Source organism: Mizuhopecten yessoensis, unplaced genomic scaffold (genome assembly GCF_002113885.1).
Source record: "Mizuhopecten yessoensis strain PY_sf001 unplaced genomic scaffold, ASM211388v2 scaffold9621, whole genome shotgun sequence".
NCBI lineage: Eukaryota > Metazoa > Mollusca > Bivalvia > Pectinida > Pectinidae > Mizuhopecten > Mizuhopecten yessoensis.
In genome coordinates this window covers 125,513-137,519 of record NW_018408139.1, presented here as the reverse complement: position 1 = coordinate 137,519, position 12,007 = coordinate 125,513, and the positions used below count along the sequence as shown (strand labels likewise).

Below are 12,007 nucleotides of genomic sequence, written 5' to 3'. Positions count from 1 at the left end.
GTAGCTATAGGTATATAGGCCCTACAGAGTCCTGACATTTGACCAGTAGCTATAGGTATATAGGCCCTACAGAGTCCTGAAATTTGACCAGTTGCTATAGGTATATGGACCCTACTGAGTCCTGACATTTGACCTGTAGCTATAGGTATATAGGCCCTACAGGGTCCTGACATTTGACCAGTAGCTATAGGTATATAGGCCCTACAGAGTCCTGACATTTGACCAGTAGCTATAGGTATATAGGCCCTACAGGGTCCTGACATTTGACCAGTAGCTATAGTTATATAGGCCCTACAGAGTCCGGACATTTGACTAGTAGCTATAGGTATATAGGACCTACAGAGTCCTGATATTTGACCAGTAGCTATAGGTATATAGGCCCTACAGAGTCCTGACATTTGACCAGTAGCTATAGGAATATAGGCCCTACAGGGTCCTGACATTTGACCAGTAGCTAGAGGTACATATTCCCTACAGAGTCCTGACATTTGACCAGTAGCTATAGGAATATAGGCCCTACAGGGTCCTGACATTTGACCAGTAGCTAGATGTACATATTCCCTACAGACTCCTGACATTTGACCAGTAGCTATAGGTATATAGTCCTTACAGAGTCCTGACATTTGACCAGTGGCTATAGGTATATAGGCCCTACAGGGTCCTGACATTTACTGAGTAGCTATAAGTATATAGGCCCTACAGGGTCCTGACATTTGACCTGTAGCTATAGGTATATAGGCCCTACAGAGTCCTGCCATTTGACCAGTAGCTATAGGTATATAGGCCCTCCAGAGTCCTGACATTTGACCAGTAGCTATAGTTATATAGGCCCTACAGAGTCCGGACATTTGACTAGTAGCTATAGGTATATAGGCCCTACAGAGTCCGGACATTTGACTAGTAGCTATAGGTATATAGGCCCTACAGAGTCCTGACATTTGACCGGTAGCTAAAGGTACATAGGCCCTCTATAGGGTTCTGGCATTTGACCAGTAGCTATAGGTATATAGGCCCTACAGAGTCCTGACATTTGACCAGTTGCTATAGGTATATGGGCCCTACAGAGTCCTGACATTTGACCAGTAGCTATAGGTATATAGGCCCTACAGCGTCCTGACATTTGACCAGTAGCTAGATGTACATATTCCCTACAGGGTCCTGACATTTGACCAGTAGTTATAGGTATATAGGCCCTACAGATTCCTGACATTTGACCGGTAGCTATAGGTATATAGGCCCTCCGTACAGAGTCCTGACATTTGACCAGAAGCTATAGGTATATAGGCCCTACGTACAGAGTCCTGACATTTGACCAGAAGCTATAGGTATATAGGCCCTACAAAGTCCTGACATTTGACCAGTAGCTAGATGTACATATGCCCTACAGGGTCCTGACATTTGACCAGTAGTTATAGGTATATAGGCCCTACAGAGTACTGACATTTGACCAGTTGCTATAGGTATATGGCCCTACAGAGTCCTGACATTTGCCCTGTAGCTATGGGTATATAGGCCCTACAGAGTCCCGACATTTGACCAGTAGCTATAGGTACATAGGCCCGCTAGGGTTCTGACATTGGACCAGGAGCTAGTAGCCAAGGTACATGTACATAGGCCCTCTAGGGTTCTGAAATTGGACCAGTAGCTAGTAGCCAAGGTACATGGATATAGGCCCTCTAGGGTCCTGGCATTTGACCAGTAGCTTTAGGTACCTATAGGTATATAGGCCCTACAGATTCCTGACATTTGACCGGTAGCTAAAGGTACATAGGCCCTCTAGGATTCTGGGATTTGACCAGTAGCTATAGGTATTTAGGCCCTACAGAGTCCTGACATTGGACCAGTAGCTATAGGTATATAGACCCTACAGAGTCCTGAAATTTGACCGGTAGCTAAAGGTACATAGGCCCTCTAGGCTTCCGGCCTTTGACCAGTAGCTATAGGTATAGAGGCCCTACAGAGTCCTGATATTTGACCAGTAGCTATAGGTATTTAGGCCCTACAGAGTCCTGACATTGGACCAGTAGCTGGTAGCCAAGGTACATGTATATAGGCCCTCTAGGGTTCTGGCATTGGACCAGCAGCTAGTAGCCAAGGTACATGTACATAGGCCCTCTAGGGTTCTGACATTGGACCAGTAGCCAGTAGCCAAGGTACATGTATATAGTCCCTCTAGGGTTCTGGCATTGGACCAGTAGCTAGTAGCCAAGGTCCATGTATATAGGCCCTCTAGGGTTCTGAGATTGGACCAGTAGCTAGTAGCCAAGGTCCATGTATATAGGCCCTCTAGGGTCCTGGCATTGGACCCTAAAGGTACATAGGCCCTCTAGGATTCTGACATTTGACCAGTAGCTATAGGTATTTAGGCCCTACAGAGTCCTGACATTTGCCCTGTAGCTATGGGTATATAGGCCCTACAGAGTCCCGACATTTGACCAGTAGCTATAGGAATATAGGCCCTACAGAGTCCTGACATTGGACCAGTAGCTGGTAGCCAAGGTACATGTATATAGTCACTCTAGGTTTCTGACATTGGACCATTAGCTAGTAGCCAAGGTACATGTATATAGTCCCTCTAGTGACATTTGACCAGTAGCTATAGGAATATAGGCCCTACAGGGTCCTGACATTTGCTCTGTAGCTATAGGTATATAGGCCTTACAGAGTCCTGATATTTGACCAGTAGCTATAGGTATTTAGGCCCTACAGAGTCCTGACATTGGACCAGTAGCTAGTAGTCAAGGTACATGTATATAGGCCCTCTAGGGTCCTGGCATTTGACCAGTAGCTTTAGGTACATGTCTGTAGGATGGAATGCTATGAAGTTAATTCATAAAATGTATGTCTTTGACCTACTTTCATAGTCACTAGGGTCAACAAGTGTACATTTAGAAGAACCAGAGGGTATAGGGCCATGCTACATGTACTTTGGTATATTATATGGACCAGCAGTGCAGGTTTGGTATATTATATGGACCAGCAGTGCAGGTTTGGTATATTATATGGACCAGCAGTGCAGGTTTGTCTATATATTGATGTGTTGAGTTCAAAGAAAAGGTTCAAGCACTGTTTGGCAACCAGGGTCAACACAGGCTATTTTCACACAACTCAAGCTCAACAAAGGCCATGACTGTGCTGTTAATTTTCCTTATATCAATAACCCTGATCTGTTTGAAAGTGTCAAGATGTTAAATTGCTTCATAGGAAATACATTCTTTCTAGACTCCTGACATATATGAAACAAAACAGATATCAATAAAACAATAGATTTCTTTATTTAATGTTCCATGATTGTGTCATATATAACAGAATAAAAATATAGTTGTGTTACACATAAATTACTATTATATTCGTACAAATAAAAAACAAGAACAAAACAATAATTTGAACTCAATAAAAATTGGGCAAAATATTAACAAAGGCCAGATTAACATGGTGACCATTAAAAAGGTAGGCGAATCGGTAGTAACAAGAAACAACAACAAACAACAACAAGCAACAACCAGCAACAACAAACACAATTAAAGTATTGTAATATATATAACATTATCACAGTCTGCTTTTAACTAAATAATAATCATGCCATTCAATTTGTCCTATAATTTACAACCCAGGAACGTGTAATATATCGCTCGATGTACACACTGTATAGCGACATAGTTCTGGTGACTTAGTCTCCATAACAAATGAACCTTATAAAACAGACATTTCGTCAATATTTGTTACTATGAATCTGAAATGTAGCGTCGGTACATAACAAACCTGGCATACAGTCAACATACTTATTTAATCTGTCATACAGTCAACATACTTATTTAATCTGTCATACAGTCAACATACTTATTTAACCTGTTATACAGTCAACATACTTATTTCAACTGTTATACAGTCAACATACTTATTTAACCTGTCATACAGTCAACATACTTATTTAACCTGCCATACAGTAAGCATACTTATTGAACCCGGCATCGGTCAACATACTTACTTAACCTGGAATACAGTCAATATACTTATTTAAGCGCGCTCAGCTTTGAGAGCGTTGTGTAAATCTAAACCAGCCCATTTATGATTTGGTGTACACCAAAGATATTACAATAGAGAACAACATACAAGAACTAAAATTGGCTCATTCAAAGTTTATTTTATTTATCAATATTTAAAGAGTAAAAAGTGCCAAAATAACACTACCGCTAAAATATGTAAGTTTACAGTATTATTCATGTAAATACACAAGCGCCACATTATAAACAATATGAAGCATACCAAATGTCTTTATATTTCAAAATAATTTAACAAATCGTAACAGAATCATTTAACAAATGGTGACAAAATAATTTTAATATATTATTCAACTACATTATATATATATATAACACACAAAAGTATAACAAGGGAAAAATAGAAAACATAATGCATAAAAGCTGAACAATAGGTTTGTCTTGCATAACAAAATATATAACAAAATAAATCACCAACATCTCATCTATATCATCCACCTTAAAATGTCAGGTCAAATAAGAAGGCCCAATTTTCACGAACTTTCTTTAAAGGCAAGTCCTGGCGTTTTTCTATAGAAATGCGTTATTGGAATTAAGGAAAACTCGAAATTCAATATTTGTTTATGAACTGGTATCTTTATTGATGCTATTGAATCCTTTTGAAAATTTCACGTGAAGGGACTAGATTAGTCTTGTTGTATATCTTACAAACACCGACAGAATAATAGGTCATTTCATTTATCGAAAAAAAGATAATAAAATAGAAAAACAGAAATACGTAAAAGAAAACCAATATCAACGTGACGTTTTTTTATCTGGAAAACCACGCAGCCAGCTATAAGATAACTCCACTAATCGGTCTCAGTCAAAATACGTACTGGAAACGATAATATTTAATACTTTTAGTAATTCTTCTTCCTTAATTAAAATTCAGTTATTCAGTCAGGCCTTAGTTTGAAATACATCTTTCAGAAAAAGGTCTAGTATTTTGACGTCATAATGACGATAAAGTCAATAATCTGGTAAGTATGGGAATGTCACCTTAAGTCCGTATATGAAGGCACTGCTGTAGTATACTGTATCATTATCATAAAGGATTATAAATCCACGATAAAGAACATTTGTCGTCAAAAATAATATCATTGCTAATAAAAAACGATAAAACAATATAAAATCATTTATAACAACGGGGAAAATAACAATAAATATCACCGAACACCGTGCTTGATAATACAATATTCCTTTCTCAGCGCTGGTGTTATACGGGGCTGTGGTATTAATATCTAAATATATTAGAAGAAAATATGTAAAAATATAGATTATATATAAATGTATATATTATTATAGATAGAAATAGTTAGACCAATATCTTCTCTCACCATGTTTGATATTTTACGTACTTGTGGATTTGAAGTATTCCATTTACACCTTTAAGTAGATATTTATTCTGTTTCAAGGAATGTTTATAATATATGAGCTCCGAAATATATCTTATCAAACTCCTAAAACTTTCAAATACATGCAATTTATGAAACAAATGTTCTAATGGTAAAGTATGCAGCAAGCAAAGATCTGATAATATCATGGCCGTGGTAATAGAAAAAGTCCATTAGTTCACATTTGACGCATAGTCAAGGGAGAGAGAGAGTCAACGTTACCACGTACACATGGTGATTAAGCGGATAATAATATAAACAAAAAATAAAACCTGAGAGGCCAGCTCTAAATACGAGTAAATATAATATTTGGCACAGAGTTATATAGTGATACATATAAGAAATATCAGACAGTGCTTGCCTAGCTTCTGTCTTACTGAGGTAAGATAATACTACAGTTTGAATAAATCACCATCAACAGCACACTTTGTATTAGAGTTATCTCACCTTAGACCAGAAGGTTGATTCATCCTTTAGGTTCTTTAGGTTTTGTCCATTCCTCTGTTGTTTGGTCCTTTATCCAAGCCAGGTTTTGCCCATTTCTCTATCTTCCAAACACTGAGAGAATAATAGGTCATTGTATTTTTCGAAAAAAATGTTGAAATAGATAAACAGAAGTACGTAGATTCTTACGGTTTGGACCATTCCTTGGTTGATTCGTCCTTACGGTTTGGCCCATTCCTTGGTTGATTTAAAGTTTGGACCATTCCTTGGTTTATTTAAAGTTTGGACCATTCCTTGGTTTATTTAAAGTTTGGACCATTCCTTGGTGCATTTAAAGTTTGGACCATTCCTTGGTTACGGTTTGGACCATGCCTTGGTTGATTCGTCCTTGCGGTTTGGACCATTCCTTGGGTGATTCGTCCTTACGGTTTGGTCCATTCCTTGGTTGATCCGTCCTTACGGTTTGGACCATTCCTTGGTTGATTTAAAGTTTGGACCATTCCTTGGTTGATTCGTCCTTACGGTTTGGACCATTCCTTGGTTGATTCGTCCTTACGGTTTGGACCATTCCTTGGTTGATTCGTCCTTACGGTTTGAACCATTCTTTGGTTGATTCGTCCTTACGGTTTGGACCATTCCTTGGTTGATTTAAGGTTTGGACCATTCCTTGGTTGATTCGTCCTTAAGGATTGGACCATTCCTTGGTTGATTCGTCCTTTACCCAAGCCAGGTCTTGACCGTTCCTTGGATGATCTGTCCGCATACAGGACATCTCCGGACAGCCTGAGAACATACCTGACAGCAGACAAGGTGTGCACAGGGTAGAAACGCGATAGAAGCGTCCTCCTCTTCACAGATCCTACACAGCTTCTGTCTCTTCAGGCTTCTGTTCTCCTCCATCAGATCATTGATTTCTGTAATGTAACATCAGTTTGACATAGATTATTAAGCTCTCAGTGTTTTTATCCCCTGCATGTCATGCGTCAAATACTTGCATATTTTCAATTTGACTCGATGATTATTTTGATAATTTTAAATAGAATACTCATTTCTTTTAAAACCATGATAGAAATGACTCACTATGTGAAAAGGTAGTTAAAACACTAAGCTATCAAACATATTTAATTCTTACTTTTACTCCGAAATATCTGTTAATAACCCACAGTCCTTATAATAAATAATAAAACACTTTCAGATTATTTAAGACAACAGAAGTTAATATGAAAACATTTTGTCCTAAGTTTTGTTATCGTGAGAAATATTGGTTATATATGTCGAATATATATACCTTCCAGTGTAAAGAAACCAATAAGCAATACCTATTTTATAAACTGTAATACTTTCACCCTTTGGCAATTCCGTTATCTCTTTAAATATGCCTACATACTATTATCACAGTAACTGTTCCGTTATAAATTCGTTTGCTTGTACAAGGATGAAAAGGGCGCACATTTAACATTCACGAAACGTCAATTTTGTGTTTCACTCGTTGCTATAATCGTAAAAAGTATCAACTAGACTTCAATAACTTCGACAAGATTCAAGCTTAGCGATGTTAGATAGCGACTATCAAGCTTACTTTTCATTTCCTGATCAATCGGTTCCGGAACATCGGGGTGAGGTGTATTGTGGCAGGGTCTATTGTTGTCATTGTTGTCGTCATCCACGTCGTTTATGACGTCATCTATACAATGATCGTCTGTATCCTGCAGCCGGTAGATCTCCTCCACTATAGCGATAGCTTCAATGGTTTGTTCTCCTATAAATACATAAATAACCTGATCAGTATTATTGTAACGAGGTACAGGTTTATCAAGATAATCCTTTAAGTCCAAAAGTATTTTCCATCTTGCCTCTTTGTCTCCATTGTGACGTCACAATATAATCCGAACGTATTTGACGTCAATATATATTAATTCAATGACGTCGACAAATGTTTCATGAATTTTCATATGTTTCACCTGAACTTGTTGGAATATAACGTTTTTGTTATATACGACAATAACTGTTCAACAAAGTTTATTTTGAATTTGATATTTTGTACATATACATCGATGTAATGTACTGCTGTAGTCTCATATTTGTTATAGGCATTCAATGTAAATACAATATTCCTTTGTTAAAATTTGAGTGTATTTGAGTATCTACCTTTCTTACGGAGATTCCTTACAGCTATATTGATCATTTTTGGATGGTAACCGTTCTCAATGAGACTTTGGTAGGCTGGTAATGAGCGTATAGCCTCCATGTCGTTTGTCTGCCCTTGATCTTGAATAAGTAAGCCGGACATCTCCTTGATCTGGTTTGTGTTGGTCGCTTTCCCTTCCTAGTTATGTGAGAATATTATAATCATTATCATATCGTTCATTACAGGACAATAAACGTAAGTTTATATACTAGAATCAGTTTGAAAATGCATACTGTATTGCATAACATAAGAATGAAACTTTTATAGGAGTCCAACGAATCCTCGATATCCAAGAAAGCATAACTATAATACAGACAAAGTTTTCGTTACAAGCAGCTAATGAATACACATTATAATCCCACTTGTTGAAAGCAAGTGTAATTAAATATTATGTTGATTGAAATATAGTAAATAGTTACAAATTAAAATGTAATTTTGGTGAGTTAATTATCATGTTCCTTTAAATATAGCTTTACTGATAGTCATTGATTAAACTGATTTGCCATCATTAATGGGTGCAAGACTTACCTCTCTATCCAGTTGTTCGTGTACCAGCTGAATAAATTCCAGTCCTTTGTTTTGACGTAGGTAAGCACATTTTGGGAACCATCGCGCATGCTCAATCCATGGATCATCTCCTTCCTCCCAGTTACGTAGGCCACCACCACAGAAAAAGCAGCGGGTGTAATCAGCATAGCCGGCGTACACGAATCCCGCCTCAGCCATCAGGTTAGGCGTCTGGGGGGCCGACCAACCGCTGTAAGAGCTCATTCTCACCGGCAACACCGCATAGGCTGGGTACTTTGGTTTGTCAAAGTTGACACCAAGTGGCGCCAGTTTTTTCATTGTAGAGGTGCTGACATCTGTATCGGTTCTCTGTTGGGTTCTCTGCGTCTGAATGTTTTGTCTCCACGTTCCGTTCACCGTTCCGTTTGGTGAGGTTTGGTTCGGTCTATTTGATGTTCCATGCATTATTCTTGGAATGCCATTGTGTCCTTGTGTCGTTTGGTCATTTAATCTATTTTCGACGCTTGGCACATTCTGAGTGTTTTGATTATGCGTTGTTGATGCATTGGAATGTGCTGTGCCATTTTGTACACACCCTTGTCTTTGCTGATAGTCGGGCAGTTGCTGTCTGTAAGACTGCCTTTCTGAATTAACTTGGATGTTACCATCTGGTGACCTGACATCTGGTAGAGGTCGATCAGCATTAATAAACATGTTTTCTGATGATTGAGTTACGTTGGCCTGGACAACAGCTGATTGTATTCCTGTGTTAGGTTGAAATTCTTCCGTTTCCTGACTAGGCAGCGAGGGGTTTTCAGGCAGAGGGGAACTATCCAGTCCTGCAATGCTGTATTCTGCTCTCTCCTGTACTTGGAATGTTTGATTATTAGGTGTCGACGCCTCTTCCCGTGGTATCGGGATGTTTGTGTCATCGTTTCCTGCCATATGTCTGCAGTTCGGTGACAAAGTTCTGTGTAGTCGGTAGGGGTCATCACCTAAACGCCAATTTCTGTGTGATAATCCACAGGAGTAACATGTTACTTCATCTGCATGCCCACTATGATAAAATCCGGCTCTCGCTAGAAATATTGGACGGACCTGCATACTGTGCGATGAATTTGCGAAAGAATTTAACCGTAGCCATTCGATTTGCATGGAAGATTCGGTTGTACTCGTATTCCCATTCTCCAAACTTTGAAAGTACGGATCGAGACTTCTCGAAATTGGGTACACGTAAATACAAAGTTTATCTGGTTGTGTGTGCCATTTTCGAACAAGACTTTGGAGTTTAGAGTGATGTAACGATTTCTTCTTTCCTTTCTGATCTAGATCTTTCTCCGTTATGTTTGTGTTCTTCCAGTTCCCTTTAAGAGATTTGATGACATCAGACTTAACTTTCCTGTCCCTAGTTCTTTTTCGTTTCTTCATTTCCTTTACATGATCACCTTTGTGAATAATCGACCACTGCTTTGCTCTCTTTAGCGAGAATTTTAGGTTTTTCACAAGACCGCTGTCTTTCTTAGCTTTTCTGTGTCTGACCGATGTCTTTGGTTCCAGATATAAGCTTTGCTTTTCATCTGTCACTGTCACCATGAATATAGACTTCCTATTACGCCTTTGTGACACGGTTTTCTTTGGAACAATTTTATTATTTCTCGGTGGAATATTTACTGTTTTACAAATTTGCTTCAACTCTGTCTTCAGTTCAAGTATGCCTTGGTCTAGTCTGTTGATTCTTTCATTATCATGTTTGTTTTCTTCTTTCGGTAACACCAACTCACACAGTTTTGACTGACCGGAAGTGCTAACACGACATAACGTTGGCCGACGTTGTTGTTGACCTGAAATTTCCACACTACGAGAGTTATGGATCCGAATGTCATCTTCAGTACAGATACAGCCAGGGGATTGTGTAAACGTCATGTTTCTGAAACAAAACAAAAGAATTACTTTTATTGGGCTACAAGACAATTCTCGAGAAAAACATTCTAGATCACAAATAATATATAAATGACCAAGAGGTCCTGTATCTCTCACCATGATATTCAAAGACTTATTGACAATAATATCCTTAGGGTTGTGTCAGAATCCCAGGCTAACCTTTGTAAGATATGTTTACATAAATCTGCGTGCTCAGCAATCGTTTATATTGTTTATAGGATGTGAAACAAAACCATTTCAATTTTAGGACACAGGGACGATTAGTTCCTAAGGCTGGGGCTGACCCAAAAGTTAATCCTGGTAGTACATCGGCATTAGTCTATTAGTGTTCAACAAATATGCAGAAGATTATAAGATGGGGATCTCATCTGTTTCCACTTTGTGACCGAGGGAATTAGCCCAAAAGAATGGGATCTATTCTGATAGCATGGTGATGTTCATTTTGTCTTTCATCAAGACCAGCGATTGTTTATATGGTTATGGGGTGAGGATTTCAATTATTTCCATTCTATGAACAAGAGACTAAGCCCCAGAAAGCAAGGCGGCCCACGAGAACAATACTGGTAAGCTGATTCTTTGCACAATGTAATATTTATGAACAAAGAAGTCGCTAAAGGCACTAAGACTAAATAAACTGTGTTGACCCCGTCTTCATAGGTTACTTAAGGATTAAGTGTAGGTCAAAACTGTATTATCCATATACCACCTATAGTTACCTACCCTTTTTAATGTGGAATATGGGGGTATATTAAGGGAGTCATGTATTATAGCATGTAACATAGGTCTAATTCAGCATCCGGAAATGTGTTTTGTAGAACTATTCCACAGTGGGGGGCAAACTTAACTTGGTAGCCTATAGCTAGTACACTGGAGATAACAAGAACAGTTAACTGGAGTTCACATCCTTGTGCACAGGAGTTAACACTAAAGTAAACCGGGGTTCACATCGATTCGATGTGTACTGAAGTTAACACTGAAGTAAACCGGGGTTCACATCGATGTGTACTGGGGTTAACACTGAAGTAAACCGGGGTTCACATCGATTCGATGTGTACTGGAGTTAACACTGAAGTGAACCGGGGTTCACATCGATGTGTACGGGAGTTAACACTGAAGTGAACCGGAGTTCACATCGATGTGTACTGGAGTTAACACTGAAGTAAACCGGGATTCACATTGAGATGTACTGAAGTTAACACTGAAGTAAACCGGAATTCACATCGAGATGTACTGAAGTTAACACTGAAGTAAGCCGGGGTTCACACCGATGTGTACGGGAGTTAACACTGATGTAAACCGGGTTCACATCGATGTGTACTGGAGAAAACACTGAAGTAAACCGGGGTTCACATCGAGGTGTACTGGAGTAAACACTAAAGTAAACCGGGGTTCACATCGAGGTGTACTGGAGTAAACACTAAAGTAAACCGGGGTTCACATCGATTTGTACTGGAGTAAACACTGAAGTAAACCGGATTCACATCGATGTG

General features: G+C 38.8%; 1 protein-coding gene across 5 annotated transcripts in view; it reads right to left on the bottom strand.

Moving 5' to 3' along the window:
* Window positions 1-6,392: 6,392 nt before the first annotated feature.
* Window positions 6,393-12,007, bottom strand: part of LOC110458497 (inhibitor of apoptosis protein-like) — a 25,949-nt gene continuing 20,334 nt past the window's right edge. For all 5 annotated transcript variants that reach the window (XM_021510220.1, XM_021510218.1, XM_021510221.1 and 2 more), the window contains 4 exons: window positions 8,598-10,503; window positions 8,030-8,207; window positions 7,461-7,640; window positions 6,393-6,795 (listed from right to left, as the gene is read on the bottom strand). In XM_021510220.1, the coding sequence (XP_021365895.1) occupies window positions 6,599-6,795; window positions 7,461-7,640; window positions 8,030-8,207; window positions 8,598-10,499 (2,457 nt within the window). In that variant the 5' untranslated portion in view covers window positions 10,500-10,503 and the 3' untranslated portion in view covers window positions 6,393-6,598. The remainder of the gene's footprint in view (window positions 6,796-7,460; window positions 7,641-8,029; window positions 8,208-8,597; window positions 10,504-12,007) is intronic.